At 44.6% G+C, this 26,293-nt stretch overlaps 1 protein-coding gene across 1 annotated transcript; it reads right to left on the bottom strand.

Moving 5' to 3' along the window:
* Nucleotides 1-23,743: 23,743 nt before the first annotated feature.
* On the bottom strand, nt 23,744-25,886 carry LOC132445691 (uncharacterized). The gene is made up of 2 exons (XM_060035805.1): nt 25,406-25,886; nt 23,744-24,741 (listed from the first exon to the last, which is right to left on the bottom strand). Exons 1-2 carry the CDS (start codon nt 25,702-25,704, stop codon nt 23,844-23,846), a joined length of 1,197 nt encoding a protein of 398 aa, XP_059891788.1. The 5' UTR covers nt 25,705-25,886; the 3' UTR covers nt 23,744-23,843.
* Nucleotides 25,887-26,293: the final 407 nt, after the last annotated feature.

Genomic DNA, 26,293 nt, shown 5'->3' with positions numbered 1-26,293 from the left:
GCTAGCCGCCAGCCAGCTAGCTAGCCGCCAGCCAGCTAGCTAGCCGCCAGCCAGCTAGCTAGCCGCCAGCCGGGTTACCGTCTAGCCGCTACAAAATAAATCAATTATAGCCTACCTATTATAGCCTACCGGGCCCACTCTCCTTAACCTGGCCGCTGGCGCAGACACATTAGATACACCACCAAGTGTCCCAGCTTACACCGAAATAGACAACGACGATGCAATTGAAAGCGGAGATGGGGATTGGGTAATGGCATCAGAGGAGAGCGCCTCCTCTGGCGAGGATGACTGGGAGTTCAATGATTTGTCGAGCTCTAGCAGTGGCTCAGATTCAGAGGAGGGGGGCAGTTTTCAAAGGGACTTAAGACATGAGCTCAAGGAATGGGCAATCACAACAAATATACAAATTTCCCACATTTCCAGCCTGCTTTCCGTGCTTCGCAAGCACTTCCCAGATTCCAAACTGCCAAAAGACGGCCGCACTCTCCTGTCAACCCCTACTTATGCGGAGATAGTACCAAAAGCTGGGGGGAACATGCACTATTTTGGTGCGGCAAAAGGGATCTTGGGCCGAATGCAAGAACAGGACTTAGCTAAAAACCAAACACTAAAACTACAAATAAATGTGGATGGCCTGCCCCTTTTTAAAAGCAGCAGCCAGCAATTTTGGCCAATTCTTGCACTAATTGAAGAGGACCCCATTAGATCCCCATTTCTAATTGGTTTATATTGTGGATACTCCAAGCCAACCGATGCAAGCGAGTACCTCTCTGACTTTGTGGCAGAGATGGGGAAGCTTGCATCTGATGGCTTGGAGTATCAGTCAAAAAAAATTAAAATCGAAATTTCCTGTTTTGTCTGTGATGCACCGGCAAGGGCATTTCTAAAAAACATAAAAGCACACAATTCCTATTACGGCTGCGAAAGGTGCATGCAAGAGGGCTCATGGGCGAACCAACGCCTAAATTACTCCGAAACAGATGCGGTTCTCAGAACCGATGACAGTTTTGCCACAAAAGTCAACCAGGAACATCACAAAGAGGGCGACAGTCCATTACAACACCTAGATGTAGGCATGGTGACCCAATTTGTGCTGGACTTTATGCACCTGGTGTGCCTAGGAGTGATGAGAAAGTTGATCTGGCTGTGGCAGAGAGGGCCCCTTCCAACCCGCATTGGGAGTCAATCCATCTGCATTATTTCGGAGAACTTAATCAAATTGGGCAAGAGGCTGCCAAAGGAGTTTGGACGCAAGGGAAGGTCCCTCCGTGAGGTGGATCGGTGGAAGGCCACTGAATTTAGGACTTTTTTACTATACACTGGCCCCATTGCATTAAAAAAAAAACTACCAAAACACATGTATCAACATTTTCTGTTACTCCACGTAGCAATAACAATTTTATGTTCCCCCCCATCTCCACCACCGTTATTGTGACTATGCGGAAAATCTCCTGGTAGTGTTCGTTCAGAATTTTCACGCCATCTATGGGGACTTTCTGGTGTATAACGTCCACAGCTTGATCCACCTGGCAAGTGATGTTAGAAAATATGGCCCACTACCCCAAATTTCAGCCTTTCCCTTTGAACATTTCTTGTATAAATTAAAGAAACAAATTAGAAAGCCAAACCAGACATTACAACAAATTGTTAAACGATTAACGGAAAAATCAAGCATCAACCCAGTCTGTCCATCTTCCCATAACCAAAGTTCACCCTCAACAACACAGTACGCCACTGATAGATTTACCCTGTCCACAAAGGATGGGAACAACACAGTTTCGTGTGGTGGTGCCACTTTTAAAATAGAGGCAATTAGCAGGACACTTGGTGGTACGTCTTTTGTGGCGAGGCAATATTTAGACCAACGTCCATTTTTCAACCACCCTGTTGATTCAACTGCGCTGGGGACACCTGTGGTTGGGAACCTGGCAGAAGAGACCACGTCAATTGCCGTTAAAGATATTGACTTTAAGATGGTCACGTTAGAATACAAGAACAAACTTGTGGCATTTCCACTCAACCACAACTAAATTAATTTAAAAATGATTCATATTTCAATCAATTAAATCGGTTATCTAAATTCAATGTGTTCAACTTTTTCAAAACGTATTTTCTGTTTAGATGTATGCGGTAGTGCATTTTACTGAGTCAAACGAGGTGGAGGTTGTGCCTTGCTCGTGGTTAAGTTTGGATGGCAAGGTGTCTTTTTGGCCACCGTATAAAGACACCAAGCGGACGAAAGTTGCAGTCATCCAAAGCGCTATGCCAGATGAGACCTGGGGAGAGTTTTTTGTGGAGGTGGTGAAAACCTTTGGTGAGACAGACAACAGTAGGATGTACCACTTTTCTCCCCTTAGGCTTTAAAAGCTTTACTCACTTCATTGTTGTCTTCAACAGCCAATTATGTTGCAGCGCGTATGAACCTGAAAAAAGCCCAAACCAGGAGCACCCTGACATCAGATGATGAAGGGGGTAAAAGAAGGAGAATGTAAGCACTGTGCAGTAATCTATACTATGAAAACCATCAGCTACACAAAACAATGCATGCTTATTGAGTGATTTCTTTTCTAATGCAGCCCTTCCTCAAAGCTGAAAGAAACTGTGCCTGCAGATGAGGGGGAGAAGCATACAAGGTCTGATTACAGATGGCCGTGCATTATCACTCACATAAAGACATTTTGTGATTGGCAAGTTTGCAGTCTTACAAAACTGTTGTTGTTCATACTCTTGTACTGTTCCAATGTAGGGCTAAGAAAAAAGAAAAAAAAGGAGTCCTCCACAAGCCCCTGCTTTCCCCACCTGCTTTTAGATCATCACAGCAGGACATACATAAAGGTATAACACATCATTCCAAATCTGAATTCTGCTATTCTACTCACTATCTTTTTTGAATGTCTCGAATCTGGGAAATTTGAATGTAATGAACTTCAATACACTGACTACTCTGATTATAAATATACATCTTCTTGCCTACAGTTGCTGCCCACACATCAGCTGCTCTTGAACAGGCCTCTGCCCAGATCTCTGGCAACATTCAAAGTCAATTCGGTACACAAACATCTCGGTACACAAATATCTACACAGCAATACTGAAAATCTGTTTAAACTTAAGTCTGTTAATTTTAGCAAAGGGTCTTGACATGACAGTCATGATGTTTTTCTGTCCTGTAGAACGGGATCATGCACTCCTGCGTGCTGTGGAGGAGTTGAAGGCCTTGGTGAGGCAGAACAACCTCCTCCTCCAGGCCCTTACTAGGCAAAAAACTACAGCAGCAGCAGCAGACACTCTATCTGAGGAATTTAAGTTCCCAATGAACTGCGAGGAAGACCTTCAAAGGGTGGAGGATCTTCTGAGGGAGAAATCCCAGGAAAAGGCCCTGGTATAGTCATGACTTCTATAATACTGATATATTTCAGTTCTTTGCTACAATGCATTACCAAAGATCAAAGTGCATGAAAGTCCTTGTGCACAACCCTTCAGCTTTCCAGGTGCAGGTGTTAGGCAGGAAAACGTGATCAAATATGAAAAGTTCATTAAACACTGCACACTGGATACTGTTATTTTTTCTCTTTATTTTTAGGAGGGAACAACGCGTTTCGCCCAATGCGTTTTCAGGTTCGAACCTGAAGACGCATTGGGCGAAACGCGTTGTTCGCTTGGAAACTGATTTTTTGACTCATTAGTGTCAGTCGTAGTGCATTAGTCCTTTAATTTAGTAATTTAATTTTGTTAATCTTTGTCTTAAGTGTCCGATTCCTCTCTCCACCATACCTTGTGGTTTGAGGAATGTAGACACAGCCTAATCTTTGTTTGACATGCAGATGTTAAATCACTTGTTTGAGTGTTTTCTGAATAAACGCAGCCCTATCGCCTGAGCTAATTTGTGACGGAATTTCTAACCTTGGCATGACTTCTCTAGTCAGAACCTTGATTACCGTAGCCGCACTTTGGTCTTCTGATGGGACTGCTTCTACCCATCTGTTGAACACTGTTTTTTCAAATATTTCACACTCATTTAGCTGGATGTCAATCATTGTTTGCAAGTATGGTGAAGAAAAACCTTGTTTTCAAAAAAAATCCTAATTCTCCTCAATACCTCCCCCCTTGCGCAATGGTCAAAACCATGCACATTAAATGATAAGCAAATCTAATAACGCCGTTGGTGCACCCAACGTCGAAAGTCTAACCTTAAGCATCAGCAAACTGAAACCAATCTTTTGGGAAGGGAAATCGAAACCAGTATGTCCAAATCCAAAGCCCAATATGGGTGGGTTTACCATCAGCCGCCTGAAACTACGCTGTTCCAAAGTCATGCACTAAACCGAAAAAACGGTATAGAAGTGGCCTTCTATACCACAAAGGTAAAATAAAATAAAATAAAGCGCGACATGCCCCGTTTCAAGACCATCTCTGCTGCTAGAGCTGACATATCTGACTCCTGTTCCCCCTCCACCTTTCATCAGCCGGCTTTCCCTATGATGGTTGCAGTTCGTCACTTCATGTTCAAGTGAGCCAATGCTCACAGTGACTCTGCCAAGTAATCGTGACTGTGCCTGTTTTAGGTTGTCCCGGGCTTCAAGGTGGGATCTTACCCGTCGTTGGCTAACCAGCCTTCCATACTGGCTTATTGCAGGATGCCGTACCTGGGATACGATCAATCCCCACCTATATGGTGGTATAGATCGCAAAGTGGAGGGATGGAGACAGAGGCTGCATCCGAATACCTAGTACATACTATTTCTGTCTAGTGTCTACTACTTGACCATACTACACTTGACTGTGTAGTACGGTCTACAGACATGCGTAGAACGCCTCCGAACGCCGCCGAAACTCCACCGGATGTTTGGAGATGACGTATCTCCCCCCAGATGGCGGCAAAATTTACCTGTTTTCCGTCTTGTTATCGTTGCTATTAAATAAAAAAATGTCTCTTTCTACGCGAATGGCTCTTGAAATGGATATCTCTGCTAGAAGGCGTCGTCGGTCATCTCGTAGAGCGACTTACCGGCAGGTTATGTTGTATATATGTGGACATTTGGTAAGTCATTTTTTTGGAATAATAATAATACATTTACAGTTATTTGTTACTCCGTGAAAAAGACGATTGAAGTTAATTTTTCCTTTTTTATTGAACACTGTTGCGTGTGGCCATGACTCACTCACTCAGACATTCACTGTGCTGTGCCTAAACCCCATGTATTTTCTATCTCATCAGGCTGGCACACAGACCCGACACACCTTTGTCCCACAGTGCGAGTTGTTAAATAGCCTTTCCTTTCTGTAATCTTTGATCTAGGCCTGGGGATCCTACTTTTCCGTTTAGTTCTTAGTTTATGATTTGGTTTGGTCAGGCAGGGAGGGGGGTCAGCCTCGACGTCCCTATAGGGGGTGGCCTGGTCCCCCCTCCATTTTGCTGAGTTTGTCCGGCATCCCCAGGTCCCTTTTGGTTTGCAGTCTTCTTTATTTGGTAAAGTATTCATTCTGCATTTCAGCTATGGTTTCATTTGGTTAATAAAACCTGTTAAAACATCTTATTTCATGGTGTCCTTCCTTTATGTTGGGGTCTCCAATTCGAGCCACTGGGTATCTTATTCAGTTATGTGGAGGCCGTAACATAATGGGGGCTCGTCCGAACATTATTATTTTTTCTCTCTTTCACTAACTTTAATTGAAATTTGGTACATTTTGTGGGTGTTCACATTTGGAATTTTGAAGGTTTGGATTTATTTTGTCCACCTTAATTAATCAAATTGATTAGTCTATCTTCTGTTTGCAAGGTATATCGGTACTTTATTTCAGTATTAGTTATAGGTAATTTTTACTGAGTTTCTAGTTTGTCATTTGCATTGGTAGACCTTAATTTGGGCACACCCCTTATTAGGACACCATTTAGGTAATGCTGTGTTGGGCAGTGTTTGTCATTGCTGGTCTGTCTCATCGGGCGTTGTTTTTTTTGCCTTATTTGTATTTGTACAAGCGTTAAGGTGGTGGCTGTTTGCCTTAAAACCTGTATTGCTTTTGCAATTTTTGATGCGCTTGTTTCTTTTTCGCTTTGCGATATTTTTTTCAGTACAAATAACTTAGTGGCCATAGTTCAGGATGGAGTTTATTTTGGGAGAGTTTGTTAAGCAGCCTTCGCTTGAGGTTTTTCATAAATGCACTAAAGATAATTTGACTTCTATTGCTGATCATTATAGCATCATAGTCTCGAAGACAAAAGCAAAGAAAGCGATAAAACATGAATTATGGACTGCATTGTTTGAGGAAGGCATGTTGCCTGACCCTGGCATGACCCTTTCGCCAACTAAACAGGCCTTCCCTGATCAAAGCATTAGAAGGTTGGAATTGGAGTTAGAGCTGCGGCGACTAGAGTTGCAGGACAAAACTAGTGAGAGGGAGGCGGCAGCCAGGCTTAAAGAGCAGGAGTTCAGGTTTAAACAAATGGAATTGGAGGAGCAGACTAAACGAGAAATACGCTTAAAAGAGCTAGAGCTAAACCTGGCCCCTCCCCCACGACATGGCAGTGGTGCACAAGCTGATTTTGACGTTAACAAGTGCATTCGTATGATTCCTCCATTTAATGGTAAAGATGTTGATAAATACTTCATTCTGTTCGAGCGCACGGCTGACACTTTGAAATGGCCCAAAAATGTTTGGCCGTTACTTTTGCAATGTGTGTTTACTGGGAAAGCCCAGGAGGCGTATACATCGTTGTCACCAGCTGACAGTCTTGACTATGACAAAGTCAAGGCTGCCGTGCTTAGGGCATTTGAATTGGTGCCTGAAGCCTATAGGCAAAAGTTTCGCCGGTATAAGAAGTTGGATAATCACACCTTTTCTGAGTTTAGTCGGGAGAAAGAGGCTCTGTTTGACCGCTGGTGTCATGCATCTAAAGTAACAGACTTTGAACAGTTACGTGAGCTCATCCTGCTAGAAGAGTTTAAGAACTGTTTATCAGATAGGCTGGCAACCTATATTAATGAGCAAAAAGCTTTGACACTGGCAGCCGCATCTGTCCTTGCGGATGAGTATGTGCTCACCCACAGGGACAGTTTTGAGAGGACTCCTGTGTCAGAGCGTAGTTCTTACTCATCATGGCGCAATAGCTCTTCTCACTCAGACAATGTTCCAGTAAGAACCTATGTTCCATTTGTTAAGCGGGAGGGTGTGGGGAAAAACGGTCTGTCTAGCTACTGGACCAGATAAAATGAGACGGAGAGGTAATAAAGTCTATCGGCACGAGGACCTTGGATTTATTAAGTAAAGTGGCAACGGTTATACAGAGTCATAATGCGTGAGAGATCTAATATGTCTAAGTCCCTAATCAGCGCTGATGGTTCGTCCGGAGCTTCGCCTCCGTGGAAGGTCTGCTTCAGAAGAAGGTGAAGAGTCCCTGTGTGATGCAGTCTTATGCTGTATCCTCCTCTCGATGAGGTGTGTGCGCTTGAGGTGTGTGCGGTTCTGTGTGTTTTGGCTCCCAGGCCCTGAGAGAGCTTCGTAACGGGGAGAGTTCCTCGTGTCTCCGGTGTGATAAATTAAAACGGGGAGTGCCCCCCTGAAATGTCTCGTGTGTGATAATTTAATGTGGCTCTCAGGCCCCTGGTGTGGGCAGAGGTATCTCTTGGTTCCTCCTAACGGGGAAGAGCTCTCAAAATGTCTCCTGTGTGATAAATTAATGTGGCTCTCCCGTTCTGGAGATGATACTGGTGCATTGTCTGAGTGTCCACCATCTGCCTGCCTGGGAGATGGGGCCTTCAGCTCCGGCCTTGACCTGACTATATATTATCATGTTTGTGTTGTTGGGTTAGAGCAAGAGTTGACTATATTATAATGTGTCCATGTGATGTGCTCATCAGGCTAGGGTAGGAGTTAGCTATATTTATAATGTACATGTGATGTACTCAGCAAGTTATTTTTCCCAACAAGGGTGAAGAGAAGCTTGAAAAGTCAGACAGGGTGGAGGGTGTGAAGGAGAGGCCAACTTGCAGTTATTGTAAGAAAATAGGTCACACCATTAACAAATGCTTTACGCTTAAGAACAAGTCTCAACCACCGAAATCTGTTGTGTTAATTAAAAGTGAGTCTTTGATTTCAGCTTCAACAGAGCCGGTGCGCACTCCTGACCCTGAATTCCAGCCCTTTTTAATGAAGGGTTTTGTCTCTTTGACAGAGGGGGACTCTAATGCCGCATTTCCACTGCAGGGTGCGGAACGGATCGGATCGCAAAGGGGCGGTAGGGAGGGGGCAGTATAGCCCAGCTCAGTTCCGAGGTCGCGTTTCCACTGCCGACAGTACCCTTGGTGGTAGGCCGGATGTCAATCGCCGCGGCAGCTACGTAAACATCGTAAACAATGTCTTCCTCCGCAAGAATGCAGACGAACGTCTCCACCTCCTTGTTCGCCCAAGCAAGCTTTTTACGCGACATGTTAATTGTAAAGAATAATACCTCGAGGCTACTGTTTGTTTGTTTTTATCCCCGCGTCACCCGGAAGTGACGATTCTGTCGACCAATCAACGGAGGGGGGGTGTAGCTAGAATTCCAGGGTACCCTTTCAGGCGTCTGGTCTCGTTTTGGGTACCGCAACGGAGGAGTCCCTAGAATGGGGTCGGAACGGGTACGGCAAAGTCCGGGTCACGCCCACTTTTGGCGGTGGAAACGTGATCCGACCCGCACCTTTGCGATCCGATCCGTTCCGCACCCTGCAGTGGAAATGCGCCATAAGGTACCAGTTAATATCATCAGGGACACTGCGTCCAACCAATCCGTAATCTTGGAGCATGTGTTGCCGTTTTCAGATAAGTCTGCTGTTGAATCAGATGTGCTCGTTAGAGGGTTTGATATGCGATATGTGGGCCTGCCGCTTCATAACATCTATCTTGAGTCAGATTTGATCAAGGGGTGCGTTAAGGTGGGGGTCTGTGCGCAACTCCCAATCGAGGGGGCGACTCTGCTCTTGGGCAATGATTTGGCTGGTGGTAAAATGCTCATTAATCCAGAGGCTGTTCCTCTGCCAGCGAACTCTGACGAATTGGCACTGAAATTTCCCAAAGTGTTTTCTGTCTGTGCCGTGACGCGGGCAATGGCCGAGCGTCAAAAATTGGAGGCTGAGGTGGAACTGTCCGACAGTTTTCTGGTTGACTGTTCAGTTTCCCCAACCGCCTCTCCAGAGGTCCCTGCCCGTTCTGTTTTGCCTCAACTTGACGCAAAGGTTTGCATGTCACGTGAGCAGCTAGTTGCCGATCAAAAGCGGGACGCATCACTAGCTCCTCTCTTTGAATGTGTGATTTCAGGAGAGGCGTTAGATGACATGTCAACAGGGTTTTTCCTAAAAGGTAACGTGCTCATGCGTAGGTGGACGCCTCCAAAGTTATGTGGCGATGATAGTTGGGGGGTGGTGGAACAGATCGTTATTCCTCGAACATATCGGAGTGAGATTTTGAAACTAGCACATGATAATCCACTTTCTGGTCACCTAGGAATTAATAAGACTTTTGATCGTGTCTTGCGGTACTTTTTCTGGCCAGGGCTAAAAGGTGACGTGCGTCACCATTGTAAAACTTGTCATGTTTGCCAGGTTGCTAAAACTCAAGCCATCCCTCCATATCCACTTTATCCAATTCCTGTTATTGGTGAGCCGTTCGAGCGTGTGCAAATTGACTGTGTTGGGCCTTTCAATCGCACCAAGAGTGGTAACAAGTACTTGTTAACTATAATGTGTACAGCGACACGCTTCCCAGAGGCCATTCCTTTGAGTTCTATTACAGCTCCAGCTGTTGTTAAAGCCTTGGTCAAGTTCTTCTCTGTGTTCGGCCTTCCCAAAATTGTACAGTCCGACCAGGGAACTAATTTTATGTTGCGTGTTTTTGCACAAGTTATGAGACAGCTTAACATCACTCATTTGTATTCGAGCGCTTATCACCCGGAGAGTCAGGGAGCCATCGAGCGTTTCCATAGGACATTGAAGTCTATGTTACGCACCTACTGCCTTGAGTCTGACAGGGACTGGGACGAGGGCGTCCATCTCCTCCTCTTTGCCGCTCGTGAGGTGGTACAGGAATCCCTCGGCTTTAGTCCCGCCGAGCTGGTGTTTGCACACACTGTGAGGGGGCCCCTAAGACTCTTGCAGGAGAAGTGGCTGGGGGATAGCAAACCTCAAAATCTGCTCGACTATGTGTCAAAGTTCCGTTTCAAACTTCACCGCGCTTGTGAATTGGCAAAACAAAACATGACCGTTGCACAGGGCAAAATGAAGAGATGGTTTGACAAGGGTGCAAGAAGCAGGAGTTTTCGTCCCGGTGATAAAGTGCTGGTTCTATTGCCTATTCCTGGCTCTTCTCTGCAGGCGCGTTATAGCGGCCCTTACCTAGTCAAAAAGAAGGTGGGTGATCGAGACTACATCATCGACACCCCTGAACGTCGACGGCGTAGTAGGCTGTGCCATGTTAATATGTTGAAGCCTTACTTTGACAGGGAGTCTCAGTCTGTTTTCCACCCCTTCTGATGGTCCAGAGGTCAGTGTGGCACCGGAGCTGTCCAGTGTGGGAATTGCTGATGGTGACAAGGTAACTCTGGCGCTGTCTAGCAATGCCAGTGTTCCTCCCCCTGAATCTCAGGATGACCAAGAGGATATTGTAGGGCTATCCAGTGATGTAATTCATGGGCGACTGAAAAATTCGGAAATGCTTTCTAATCTTCATTGTTGTCTTCCAAATTTGGTTCAGTCTCAGCGTGAGGATGTGATCGGTTTAATTGGCTCTAATTTAACTCTTTTTTCAGATGTGCCGACTCGCACGCATGTGTTGCAGCATGACATTGATGTTGATAATTCTCCGCCAATCAAACAGCACGCCTATCGCGTTAACCCTGAGAAAAGGCTTCGTCTCCGAAAACAGGTGAACTACATGTTGGAAAATGGCATAGCTGTGCCTAGCACAAGTGCTTGGAGTTCACCTTGTCTTTTGGCTACAAAATCTGACGGCTCGGATCGGTTTTGCACCGATTATCGTAAAGTGAACGGGGTCACAAAACCTGACTGCTATCCTCTGCCTAGAATAGATGACTGTGTTGATAATGTTGGCTGTGCCGAATATGTCACAAAACTCGACCTACTAAAGGGTTATTGGCAGGTGCCGTTAACGCCTAGGGCTCAAGTTATATCTGCCTTTGTGACCTCTGACGCTTTCCTAGAGTACACCGTAATGCCATTTGGAGTCCGAAACGCTCCAGCAACGTTCCAGCGTTTAGTCAACACGGTTCTGTCGGGTTTATCGGGCTGCGAAGCTTATTTGGACGACATTGTTGTTTATTCCAAAACATGGGAGGAACACATTCAACAGCTTCGTGCAGTGTTTGGCAGATTGAGTGAGGCCAATCTCACTCTTAATCTTGCCAAATGTGAGTTTGGGCAGGCTACAGTGACTGTTACGTCCCCCGCTAGGGGAAGGGGTGGCAACATAAAACCAGGTGTAGTTGGTTTAACTGAAAGCGTTTATTTAGCCCGGAGACAGTGATAATCAACTTAACAAACGTAGGAGGCAAAAGTACAAAAGGAAAAGGACCATTGGGTGCTGTCCAAATCAAAGAAACGAATACAACCAAGAAGTAGCTCCCAAAATACAAGGGTGGAACAGCATCCCTGCGTCTAGTGTGTATAACAAATTATAGCTGCAAGTCAGTGTACGATAACCCCTAAACAAAACTCTGGCCCAGTCCCCGTGTAGTAAACTAGAACCTCAATCAACTAGAGCCTCAATCAAACAACGCTCGTTCCAAGACCCAACGTGGCAAACTGCATCTCCGAGGCCAGCCGCCTTGAATGTTGAGCTCGGCTGTTCTTTATCCTCCCGGATCCTCGGCCCTCCGGTGCGGCAGCCAATCACGTCCGGGGAAAGGCACATTCAAATTAACATAATTCACAGCCAATCACACGCGGGGCAAACACATGATCATTAGCAACTGAGGATTGCAACCATGAGGGCGGGGCGTCAATCCGCAGCCGTAACAGTGACATACCTCGGCAAAATTGTGGGTCGGGGTCAAGTTAAGCCTGTCCATTCTAAAGTAGAAGCAATCCTCTCGTTTCCTCCTCCTGTCACTCGCCGTGGTCTAATGCGGTTTTTGGGGATGGCAGGATACTATAGAAGTTTCTGCAAGAACTTTTCTGCTATCGCAGCCCCATTAACCGACCTGTTGAGCCCAAAAGTACGGTACAAATGGTCTCCGAACTGTCAGCATTCTTTTGATGGCATAAAAGCATTGTTAACAAATGCTCCAGTTCTTGCTGCACCTGCGTTCGAGCGGCCATTCAAACTCGCTGTGGATGCGAGTGATGCGGGGGCGGGTGCGGTCCTACTTCAAGATGGGGATGATGGGATTGAGCATCCGGTCTCGTATTACTCGAAAAAATTAAAATCGGCATCAACGTGTGTATTCCACAGTTGAGAAGGAAGCGCTTGCGCTTATTTTGGCCCTAAAGCATTTCGAGGTTTATGTAGGCTCTTCTAGGGAACCTACGATCATATATACAGATCATAACCCTCTTGTATTTCTGAACCAGATGCGGAACACAAACCGAAGGTTAATGAGGTGGTCAATATTCTTGCAGTATTTCAATGTGGAGGTCAGGTATGTCCGTGGAAAGGATAATGTCCTGGCCGACACATTGTCACGCTCTTTTTCTGATGAGTGAATGACCTCGCGTTGCACTCCCGGCATTAGCCATCATAGGGTGGGGGTGTTGCGTGTGGCCATGACTCACTCACTCAGACATTCACTGTGCTGTGCCTAAACCCCATGTCTTTTCTATCTCATCAGGCTGGCACACAGACCCGACACACCTTTGTCCCACAGTGCGAGTTGTTAAATAGCCTTTCCTTTCTGTAATCTTTGATCTAGGCCTGGGGATCCTACTTTTCCGTTTAGTTCTTAGTTTATGATTTGGTTTGGTCAGGCAGGGAGGGGGGTCAGCCTCGACGTCCCTATAGGGGGTGGCCTGGTCCCCCCTCCATTTTGCTGAGTTTGTCCGGCATCCCCAGGTCCCTTTTGGTTTGCAGTCTTCTTTATTTGGTAAAGTATTCATTCTGCATTTCAGCTATGGTTTCATTTGGTTAATAAAACCTGTTAAAACATCTTATTTCATGGTGTCCTTCCTTTATGTTGGGGTCTCCAATTCGAGCCACTGGGTATCTTATTCAGTTATGTGGAGGCCGTAACACACACACACACACACACACACACACACACACACACACACACACACACACACACACACACACACAAATAAAAAGCCGCTGTTGGTGGTGTCGGGTCAGCCATCTCTTCTTCGTTTGTTACCAGACTCCGGTTGCATTGTGGGATAGCGTAGTGTGGTCCGTGGTTCACTTTGGCGGTAGTATGCATTCGGAAACGACTTCCGTACTACAGAATGCATACTAGAGTATTCAGCCGCATCTGCCTTATGCAGCCATATGTGTGCGTAATGAATACACATCAGGGCGACTATAAAACAAAAGATAATTTATCAGAGTTAAAATTATTAAAGTGTTGCAGCAGCATTAGTCGCATTTGAAGGTAAACCCACTACTTCCGAATCCAATTTGACAACATAGCATGTATGACTCCTTCCCAGCAGATGTGGCGTCAATTCCACCTATTGTCCTTTACCAGGGAGATGTGAAAGAAAACAAAAATCACAATATTAAAACTTGCATTTTCAATATTGGGCGACTCACTTCTCTTTTAATGGCTACTCAAAATCACAATTCTCTTCATAATCCTACCCGATTGCCCTTCACTATCTATTTAAATTGGACGACCTAATTTAACCTTTTATTCTACCTATTGCTTGCATTTAGTGTTTTCCATATTTTGATTCACTACTATACCAAATCCAAACCCTCTATGTTGATCTTAACTAGTTTATTCAACACTGAATTGATACATTGTTTCTATTTACTAATTAACCATATTGTTTTATCTGAAGTGTGCTTGGTTATCCCCTTGTGTATTCCATCACTCTGAGTAGGAGAGGATTCTCCCCTACCTCGGCAGCCGTGACACACACACGAGAACAGGCTCACATACGCATCCTTTCTTATTTTATTTTACTTATTTATTTTGAATGACATGTCATTGTGGATAACCTAAATTAGAAATTTGGTCTAATTTTTTAAGTATTGCAGATTGTTTTTTCTAAATTATAAGATCACTTTTAATAAATTTGTCTATTACTTAACATAATTTCTAAAGGAAATATTTTATTTGTGTTGTTATCCTGGCACCTAGACCTCGTCAGGTCCAAGCACCAAAATAACATCCACCTATCCACGCAGAGTCCATGGGTTGGGTCCGCTCCTCTTTTGATGAGTCACTTTACCCTGGCGCCATTGAACCCATTGACCCCTGTGGAGTGTGGTGTGCAGACAATTTTTTAACGCTAATTGCTCATGTTTTGGAGTCTAAATAATTATTCCTAAATCCTGTAATCACCATGTAACTTGCTCAGGGACACATCAACACTCAGCTAGGAGAGATGGGGATCGAACCAGCAACCCTTCGGTTACTAGACAACTTCTCTATATCCTGAGCTAAACCGACCCCAGCCACCTCTCCGCAGATTTATTACCTCCGGGTCAGTCCACATCCGCCCTTTTTGCTTTCTATACATTCCTCTCCCTTCTCCAAACACCTTCTCTCTCTGATCCAACCCGTTGTCTCACCAGTGCTCTGTGTACCAAGATGTAATGATATATACCACATGGTGTCCCGACGCGTTGGAGAGTCTCCAAGAACCACAGAATCACCAATCCCAGCGGTGGTTCTAGGTTTTTTCTAAAACAGTGGACATGGGTTACATACAGGAACCAATTACAGAGTACATCCAAACGCACAAATAATCTATTAGGCACAATGCAAATTCAATCTCTTTCTCTCTGTTGTCTCTCTGTCCAGCCCCCACCTGCGGGTTTTTCCTTACTTACGTTCCTTCTCTCTAACTCTCTTTACCTCTCTTTATCTACTTCCTTTGCTTTCACAAATCTCCATAACCATTTTCACTTTCAGTAATCCTTTCCTTTCCTTTCTGGTTTATTCGTTTTTTGGACACTCTCCAAAACTAGATTTATTAATCTTAAAAGGCCATCGAAAGATATGAATCTCCCCAAAGAAAATTCTAACCGGAAAGCCTTCTCCAATCTCATCGCCACTTCTCGTTGCCAATCCACACACTCTTCCTCTTCTCTGTCTCACTCTTCACAAATCACTTCATCTGTCCCCTCTAACTTAACTCAATGCTAACTCTTTCTCACTCACTCACTCACTCACTCACTCACTCAGTCAGTCAGTCAGTCAGTCAGTCAGTCAGTCAGTCAGTCAGTCAGTCAGTCAGTCAGTCAGTCAGTCAGTCAGTCAGTCAGTCAGTCAGTCAGTCAGTCAGTCAGTCAGTCAGTCAGTCAGTCAGTCAGTCAGTCACTCACTCACATATACAACTTAAAATAAGAATTCACCGATTCTCATCCTTGGAGGTATTAACTGCGTGTGTTCCGAGAATCCTAAAGTTTTGGTGAATTTTCCTGCCATGGGGAGGTGAGAGGCATAATTTGGACCTACGCAAGTGTAAGTGGCTCCAGTGTGGGCCATCATTGGCGTGCCTCTATAATTTATCAGAACCTGCAGTATTGGTTCCTCATCAGCTTGTTTTGTGATTGCTACAAGCTGACCCTCCCCCTGTGGATTCTCTGGGCACCCCTAGTATCCCTGACCCATAAAGGGACCTGCCTGTCCCTGGTCGCTGTTACCCTGTGTTTGCTGTGGTGGAAAAGGGTTAGTTAAACAATCCTTCCTTCCTGGTTGCACCCAAAACATATTAAAGGACCTCTGCGTTGTCCTTGGGATCCTGGTTGTTGATTGTTTCTAAACTGTCCTTGGGGCCCCTTGTACTGATTCTGTCTATTTGTGGGGTCCCCATAATTATGGATGTGTACATGTGTAACAGGTAGAGTAGGTGACAGTTGGCTCTGAGGCTGTTGTACTGGGAGAGAAAATGCCAATCGTGGATATTGGTTTTGAAGTGCGCCCTGCTGGGCGGCTTGCGATAGTACAGCAGCTGGTTCTAAAACACCTGCCTGTCTCTTCTTATCTCTTTCCTTCCTTGTGAGATCTTCCAGCTGAAGCTGATATAGCTTCCTCAAGACCTCTTTGCTTTGTTCCTGTATTCTTTGTTTATTCTGACGATATTCATCCACTGCATGAACTAAATGGTCATTAAAATCTCTATTAGATCCTGATGTAGACAGTCCAACCACATCCTCTAGCTTGGCTTTGATTTGGCTGGGAAGTGTCTCTATCACAGAGTTTCTAAACATGACAGAGAACACCGGATGGCTCTCAGGATCCTCATCCGTCTCCATGCGCCATCTGTCTACTTGGGCCTGCAGGTAGGATGCAGGGTTCTCTGTGTCACCAATGGGGAGACCTCTCATGTTTTTAGGATCCATGCGGACCGGGAACTCCCTCCTGAGTGTGGCCCACAACGCCCCTCTGTAATGATCAAGTGTAGTCTCATCATACTTTCCATCCAGTATATTCAACCCTCCATTCCTCAGTACAAACTCCATCTTGGATAACCCCAATACTCTTGCCAACGGAGCTTTCAGGTCCCCTACTGCAATTAGCTTTCCCACTGTGAGCTCCTCAAATGTTCTAATCCATTTAGACGCCCCGTTAATTATGTTAGGGAGTTTAGAAATGACTCCCTCCAAGTCCTGTGAACCCCACGGTTGATAATGGACCTGTTGTCCGTTGACTAGAGTAGGATAATTTCCCGGAGAAGTTTCGGGTGCTTTTTCTTCTCTCTGTGATCTCCTTGGTCTCCCCTGTGTTTCGAGTGCCAGGGAGTCCCATAATGCTGCACTACAGCAAGGCTCCTCTGGCCCTTGAAACGCACGGAAACTCCCTTCCCCATCTCTATCACTCCTTTTTTTCTGCCTCCTCTGAGCCTTCGTTCTCTTTACTGATCTCTTTCCTCTCCTTTTCTTTCCCGGAGAAGGCCCCTCGCAAACCTGCTCATTGCCATCTTTCACATCTTCATTACTGTGCTCAACACCACTTGCCCCATCTTCGTCCTAATTTTTACTCTCACTAGAATTAATGTCAGTATTGTTACACTCTTCCCTTGCTTTCCTGATCCCCTCATAACAGTCCATGTGTATGGGTGCGCCCCTCCTTCCCTGTGTGTTACATTTATTATCTCCTTCATCTAGTGTGACTTCCCCTTTAGATTCTACGTTGTCTTTTAGCAATGGGTACAATGATACTAGTTTGTGCAGCGGTGGCTCAACCTTCAGAGGCAATGGTTGAGCCTTGTTATTAGCTATTATTTCTCCCGCCACTCTCTATAATGTTCGCCATCTCTCTCCTTCCTCTAGGAACAAAGCTAGAACTAACTTTTCCCTGTCCCTCTTTGCTAAGGCCGTTTTTCCACTTCTGTTATCTATGTAATTCCTTATCACTACCTCCATGTCCCGATACATTATTGGATCAAAAGTCTCTCCCATGGGCCATATAGTACCTGCTGCTTCTGTCCTTTCTTCCCAATTCTCAGAGATCTTTTTCATCTCACCTTTGAGCAATAGACGGTCTCTACTCAAAAACTCTACCGCTGTTGGTGCCATTTTTAATTATTACTTTATTTATCTATTCTGAAGTACACTATTTATTAATAAAATTTATTTGAGTTTATTCTACTAGTTATTTTCTATACTTTACTATCTCTAAGCTACAAATGTGAACTCTTCCCAAGCGCTCGTCTCCCTCCCGAAGGTTGGAATGTGGCCCCCACCCTTCACTGTTATTTTTTACCCCGGCCTGCAGGCTCCTGCTCGTCCCCTGTGTGTTTGCTCGTGTACGTGCAGTTAGAGTCAGCGCGATGATGTTTAAGTCAAAGAAGATTTACACATTTATTCAGTACTTCAACAAATTAACTATTCTCTATCCGTCTAATTTATTTATGATTATCAACTACTTTAAACAAATTAACTATTCTCTGTCCGCCTAATTTATTTATGACAGAATCAACAACAAAAAAAATGAACCGGGTCGTAAAAACCTCCGAGGTAACTTAATCCTAACATGACTTAAATACAGACAATAAGCCGGTTCATACAATTTCTTTATCTTATATTGAAAAATGTCCGAATTGTTTGTAATTGATTACAAATAAAAGGTTGACCGAGTGTAGAAACTGGCCTTTTGGTTAACTCATGAACAGTCGGATGAATAATGAATCAACCAGAATTTCAAACAAGAACCATTGCCACAAAGCACCAAGATCAGAATCAAAGATGGGCCCCACCTCCAGATCAAATATCTGCAGCTCAATTGAATCACGTTTAGGGCATTAAACTCATTCAAACGATGCTTCAAACAACTAGCCTATTCCTTCAAAATAATGGCTGAACACAAACACTCGACCAGATCACGAACAAACAAGAGACTCCTCAAAATACCAACTCAAACGGTACTCCAATCAAGAAACGTATCTATTCAAAAGCGCGAGAGTCTGCTTTCTCAAAAAATGCCAACATCGGAACTAGAAATTCACCAGTCGACATCCCAAGCAAACCTCTCTAAAATAAAAATGAATTAATCGACGGCAATGAATTCCAACCCAGCTCTCTGGGATACGGCAATGAATTTCAACCCAGCTCTCTGGGATACTCTCAGACATCCAACAGGTACTTCAATCGACCTGCGGACCTGTACTGTCCTATTGGAACTTTCCCACTAATTCGATCCTCTAGAATACAGCCACAGGACTTTATAATAGGTCTATTTGACCAAAACCTCAAAACTCCAAATAACAACAACTCGTATCAAAATAGGGAGCCACACAGCGTCTTGGTCATTTTAGAACCACAGAGCGCGAATGGCCTATGTGCGCGCGCACGTCAATCTCTCCCGGAGCCCCCGTATCTCTCACTCGCTCATTTATCTATAATTTTGGTTCGTTTGATCGAAGAGACACTTTACCTGCTGCTCGGCGTTCAGACGGGGCAAGAACAGATCAAACGACTCTATCCTATATATGGCAAGACAACTTACCCTTGAGCTCTGGTCGTATGATCCGTTCGCGTCCCGTCCTCTGGCCCGGCAGCTGGCGAGTCCCTATTTCCTCCTGGTCGCGACGCCAATATGTCGAAGATTAATCGAGATTTAAAACACTTAGACTAATTTAAGAGAGAGAGTGTAAAAGAAATCGAGGGGTCCAGAGCAAGAATTGAAAAAAGACTATCGTGAAGAAAAACAACAACGATAACAGCCTGAGTAGGTCTATAGAGTCACTGCTCAAACATCGATTCCAGCTTCTTCTTTATACACACATTCATACAAGAATCCCTTTGTCCAATGGGGGTTTCCGCCCACATCAATCTTCATCAATTATCAGTCTCAGAATATTATCAACAAAAGTGATTTTGGACACCAGTCTGAGGCCAGCATACATTAACCCCGTAGTCAAAATAATCATAGGGCTGAAGGCTGAGGTCAACATAGCTTAACCCCATAGCTTTCTGCTCATTTCTGTGTCCCACCATCTGTTCTGAATCCAGGCTCTGCAAGTATCATGTGTCTTCTACCATTATATATATATAAGCCATAATAATAATCATGGGTTACCATAGAATATACTCATTAATTTCTACCACAGCACTACCCCGAATTCTAGGCGCATGTGCGCCAGTGTTAATTTCGTTAACGAAAAATATGACGAAAAATGTTCGTCAACGACCTTTTTTCCGTGACTAAGACGAGACGTTGACGAGCTAAAAATAGATCTGTGATAATAAAAACGATGACGAAATGTCATTTTGTTTTCGTTGACGAGACGAGACAGGACGAAAATGTTATTGGTGTGCTATTTGGATATTCAAAATGCACGATATTTTCCAATCAGTACACTCCCGTAAGGTTCTTATGCAACTGTTCACTCCTCCAGTAAATAGGACGGACCTTCGCTACGACTTGGCAACGGGAGGTATGGTCCACTCAGCTATGAGCTAACGTTATGCATTGTACATGATTCGAAATTCTTCCCAGATTTTATTCCACAGATACTAGGGTCTATAGCATATAACCGCGTTGTCTGATTACAGTTTAATTCATTTTTCACAATTTACCGGCTCTCGTTTTGAAGAAAATCACCGCCATTCGTTTCAATGGGAATCGCCACGGTCTATACTTCAACATAAGGTGGACTTTGAAATTCGTCCCAGCCTTTATACCCAAGATACTATAGGGTTTATAGCATATAACCGCGTTTTCTGATTACAGTTTAATGCATTTTTCACAATTTACCAGCTATCGTTTTGAAGGCTGAACAGACAAGAGTACTAAAGTGTGACGTCACGTTTCGAGAGCAACAGATTTTCGGTTCTACACAAACCAAATTAACAAGGGGAAATCCTATGCCACACGAACCTTTTATAGAAAAGGAACAATCTTTTTGCGAATTGATTTGTGAGTTTGCTTTACCAATGATGTAAGTAATATTGAGAATAGATTGTCTTCATATAAAAAAAAAAAACTAAACTAAACTAACGTTAACAAACTTTTCCTTTTAATACCACCGGGAGAATACATGAACGCCTCGACATTTTTCAATTGGTAGTGATTTTCACCTCTTGAAATTGATTTATTTTAATTTTGAAAGAGACAACACATGGAAGCAATGGAGAACGCCATCTCTCGTTCGGTTGTTTAGAACTGAAAATCCGGTTGCCAGGACAACGTAACGTTTTCACTTTAGTACTCTATTTGAGTGGAACAACTTAGCAGGTGTCCATATAGCCTATATAGGGTTAGCCTGATTTAACTAGTTTAAAAAGAGAAAACATTTTGACTAAAAGTTGACTAAAATGTAAGGACTAAAACTAGACTAAAACTACAAAGGAAAACAATGACTAAAATGTGACTAAATATATTAAGCATTTTCGTCAAAAGACTAAGACTAAGACTAAATCTAAAATAGCTGACAAAATTAACACTGATGTGCGCCCAAATTAGGCGCACTCTGGAGCCCTGACATCAATCAGTAGCCACGTGTTGAGAGAAAATGCTGCTAAAACTATCACAGGGCTTCATCATTGATATTGAACAGAATAATATTCAAGTCAATGGCATTAATACAAAAAGCTTGATTTAGAAAGCAAGAAAGCCAAACATTACCCATGTCACCAAATTGTACGCTTAACGATGATCTTCTACATTCCAGGTCCCCAGCAGTTCAGTCTTCCTCCTCCGAGTCCTTCACCGGTCATCCTGGATGATACAACTAGCAGTTCTAGCAGCGACAGTGACGACGACTGCAGCAGCCTGGAGTGACCCGCCTTCCGCCTGCACACCGACTCGGATTTTAATTCATTTTTAATTAATTTATTCTTCTTATTATTATTATTATTATTAAATAAATGTTAACACTTTCCGGTTTAATTCCATGATGTTTGAATGGTTTTTGAACTCAAAACTCTTGTTGCTAGGTTTAATTAAAAGGAAATTCAAATTATTTGTTAAAGGCAAATTAATACAATTTGGCTACCTTAATTATAAGTTGGCAATTGGCTATAAGCCAACGGTGGCCATCGGGGGATAATGCACGTTGGTCAAACGGTGGCCCTACGGCCGAAATGACGCGGTTACGTCGCTATGCCAACGGTGTGCCAACGTTAGGCCAGCGGCCAAAATGTCGTGGGGCCAGCGTTGGCTCACACCGTCAGGCAAACGATATGCACAACGTTTTGCCAACGTAGGGCCAACGTATGCTTGCTATCTGGGTATGTGCGCCTCGCCGTTGCGATACATCCTCTGTAAACAGAGCACATGGTACCGTGGCTGCACGGCAGAATTTCGGGAACATCTTTGAATACTGTGTTAGTTGCCCACTAATACCTATATTGAAGAATACATAAAATAGCATGTCATGTCCGCCCCCCCCCACGCAGTCGTTACGGTTCATAATATTTCGGAGGCGCACAAAGCTTTTGGCCGTGATGTTATATATTATAATGTTCTCTAATACGAGGCGGAGGCAGTGTCTAGTCCACGGTTTATTCAACCATCAAACTGTATTCAATTCCGAACGGTAGAAATAGTGATATAAAATCTGCGCACGGAGCGCGCCCCCCCCCCCTATCGATATTCTGCTTGAAGATATCGAGATATGACTTTTGGTCCATATCGCCCAGCCCTAGTTCTTGTCAGTGGACGTATGTCGCAGGAAGTGGAAGTCACTCAGGGACAGGTACATGAGACACAAAAAGAGGGAAAAATAGGGAAAAAAGAGCGGGTCAGCGGCAGGGACAGTGAAGAGATGGAAATTCGCTGGGGTCCTGTCCTTCCTCGACCCCTTTGTCACCCCGAGGGAGCCCAGCAGCAACTTACCTCGGGGGGCAGAGGAGGTAGAGGAGGACGGGGCTCCAGATACTTCACTGTCAGGGGCAGGAGAAGATGAGGAGCTTGAGGAGGCAGCAGCAGGGCCATCGCACATAGCAGGTTTGTTGACAAGTGAAGACACGTACAGCTTCTGTATTATGGCCACAGGAACGGTTTACAGTGCGGCACGATTCTGTCTATCTTTAATGTGCTGTAATATAGATCATGCATATATAATCCAAGCAAAAAAAAACAAGTCTTCTTTCTCAATAACATAGACCAGCCCAGCAGTGAGTCAGACACAGAGGATGCTGCTCCTGCTCCTGCCCCTGTCCCTGCCGCTGGCCCTTCCTGTGTACCTGTCCCTGAGGCTGGCCCTGCCCCAAGACCACAGAGCGGTATGTACAGGACAAAGATGTATAGCATTAATTTCAGGGGTTCAACTATGTTTATGGCTAACCGTTTAAGCTTTAACGGATAAGAAGACGGTTTATGGATTACTACTAGTGCCGTCAAGCAATTTAAAAAAATTATCAAATTAATTACAGGCTCTGTGATTAATTCATCTAAATTAATCGCATACCTATACGACACTTTAATGCCTGTTTATAAACAGCTGTATAGCCTACCGTTTGTTTCTCTCCCTTCTCTCTCTCTCGTAACTTCTTGATCCTCCCCTGATTAATCGAAATTAACGCTTTAATTTGACAGCCCTAATTACTACTATAAGTTAAAGTTACAACACTTCAAACCAAACACACATGCATGTTCAATAGGTTTTTCACTTGTGAAGTATTGCACTAACTTACAAATTATGGTGTTTTACTTTCCACACAGGGACGAAGAGGAAGAGAGCCAGGGTACCGGAGGGGAACACAAATATACAGACAGCCATCCTCCAGGCCCTGCAGAGGCAAAATGCTGTGCCTACCCCTACCCCGCTCTCTGGGAATGAGCACTTTGTCATGGGCCTAGTTCCTTCCCTGGAGAGAATGCCACCTGAAGTACTGGAGTACGTTAAATTCCAAATTCGTAAGGTCATATTTGACAATTCTAATTTCACCCTTAATTTGGAACCTGTTTAAGCTTATTAGCTAGTGGTGGTGACAATCTCTCCAGGGAAAGAACTAGGCTGTCACTGTTAACTGTTCATTTGTTATTGTTCCGTTATGTTTATATTATATTGTTCTTGTGTTATTTTTTATTATTTATATAATTATTTTTTAAATAAAATATTTCTCACAACTCTTCTCTCAATATATGATTTTAAGATCTAGCATGCATGGACACAAATATACATTTTTAATAACACTACTTAATTGAACAATTTTAATAACAATTTAATAATAATGAAGGAATCCCTTTTGTTTTCTGTGGGTGGCTCTTAAAAGAGCCGTTTTGGGGTTGTTGTGCACTGCACTATACGATGGTGTCATGCCACGAGACGGTCCCTTCTGCAGAGAAGTAGGAGGTGAAGGTCTCGCGGATCCGGATGGCCTCTCTCCCAGCGTTGTTGGCAGCCACTCTCCCCAGCCCTGGCAGAGGCAACACCACACCAACAGGGAGGCAATCTCTCACTGCTGCTGTTGGTGCTGTTCTGCGGAGGAGGTTGTGGAGCACACAGGTGGCCTTGACGCATCTCTCCGCCAGCTCAGGACGGACCTCGATGACCCTCCGGTAGATCCCCCACTGGGAGGAGAGGATGCCGAAGGCGTTCTCAACCACCAACCGAGCCCGGGACAGTCGGTAGTTAAACACGCGCCGCTCTCGGGGGAGGATGCGTCCGGGGAATGGCTTCATGAGGTCGGTCCGTAGCGGAAAGGCCTCGTCCGCTACAAACACATGAGGCAGGGGTCCTCTCTGCGCAGCCGCTGACAGTACTCTGTCAGCAGGGAGCTTGAGATCGCCAGCTCGGAGGGCCTGACCAAACACAGAGTTGGCCAGAATTCCTCCATCACTGGTTCTCCCATAGCCCCCCACATCGATGATGCGGAAGCACTTGTCTGCGTCGACAACTGCCAAGAGAACAATGGAAAATGTTCCCCTGTAGTTGAAGAACTGCGAACCGGAGTTCGCAGGGGCCTTCAGAACAACATGCTTCCCATCGATGGCACCGCAACAGAGAGGGAAGTTCCACTGCTCCTCGAACTGCTGCGCAATCACCCTCCAGTCCTCGGTAGTGGGCACAGCCATGAACTCCTCCACCAGGCAGTCCCATATAGCCGTCACCCCTTCGGACACGATGGAAGCCACGGTGGAGGCCCCGACCCGGAAGCTGGTGGCTATCGTCCGGAACGAATCGCCAGTAGCCAGGAATCTGCAACACATGAATAATTTATTTTAGCCTTATTGAGAATTTTAGTTGTATACCAAATATGTAGGCCAATTATCTTACTGATATCACTGCACAGGTATATGTCTTGACTAGTGTTTACAGTGGATTTGCATCAGCTTATTTTACTTTCAAAAGCATGACAAGGAGTTCAAGAATGTATATGTTGGAGCCATGATGCATTTATTTATTTTGTTTACATAAAACTCAGGTGACATGCATGTATATGAAGATTTGTGTTTAGGTTGAAACCATAGATAATGTATGAAAACACTGTTGAAACACTGGGTGGAGCATTGACAGGAGGAAATGCATAGCAGGTAGGTGCAAGAGGGGAAACAGATGTGCAAAGCAAACTGCTTTATCACCATGTTGTCAGCACGCTTTCGTTTGACTTGTGTTGAATTTAACCCAATGAATATTGACTGTGATGTCACAATGGCCTATGCTCCCCCGTGCTTAGTTGAGCATAGTGCACGATGCTTGAATAAATGGGTCACTACTCAAATATAAACAGTGCATTGGAAATAGATGTATGCATCGTATCAGAACACGCGCCCGAACAATTTCTCCCCGTTATGTATATAGTTTTTGACTACAGAATGTGCTGATTGTTATAGAGTAATTAGGCTATGAAACCGCAACTTACCGGAGACAGATAGACAGGCGCTCCGCAGCTGATATGGAGCGCCTGTAGTTGGTGTCCTGACGGGAGATCCTGGCACCAACCCGGGCTAGCAGGTCATCGAACTGGGCCCGACTCAGTCGAAAGTACCGCTGAAACCGGCCGTCATCCAGGCGGAGTTCTTGGAGCAAGTGGTGAAACTCACCCAGCTGTAGCCATCTCCGGAGGATGTCGTGCACCCAAACACGACGGCGTTTGCGTTTGCGACGCTCCTCGGACTCCCACAGCAAATAAAGCGCAGCGATGGTGGCGATGTCAGCCATGTTTCAGCAAAAGAAAAATAGCGGGGGGAAAAAAGTTTTGGGCGGTCTCATCTAGGCGCGTATGAGCGTAGGCGCGTAGCTGCGTAGGACCATTTTTGACACAAAATGGTCAAGCAACATTTTAGCTGCGTTACGCGCATAAATCGTACGCGGGGTACGCATTTGGTGTGTTCGTACCTTTAAAAGCATAGCCTATTTGTATAATGAGTGAAAAAAAGTACCTTTCCAAAGCAAAAACTTACTTTATTTTTCAAGTTTTACAGAGAAGAAATCTAAAAATCATTGTACAAGACACACATTTGTGTGTGGAGAGAGAGAGAGAGAGAGAGAGAGAGAGAGAGAGAGAGAGAGAGAGAGAGAGAGAGAGAGAGAGAGAGAGAGAGAGAGAGAGAGAGAGAGAGAGAGAGAGATTAAAGTGGTTACTTGGCAACGGTGAATTATCAAATATAATTCACCGCCGGAAGTTGTGAAGTGCCTATGCAAGTGAACGGAGCATAAACAAAAATAATTGACAGCTGAACGTTGGGAAGGCCCATGCAATTGAATGGAGCAGTCTACAGCATTGAGAAGAGCCGTGTAATAATCCATA

The sequence above is a fragment of the Gadus macrocephalus genome, chromosome 17 (assembly GCF_031168955.1).
Source record: "Gadus macrocephalus chromosome 17, ASM3116895v1".
Classification (NCBI taxonomy): Eukaryota; Metazoa; Chordata; class Actinopteri; order Gadiformes; family Gadidae; genus Gadus; species Gadus macrocephalus.
Note: the sequence above shows the minus strand (reverse complement) of the source record. Positions and strands in the feature narration are given on the sequence as shown.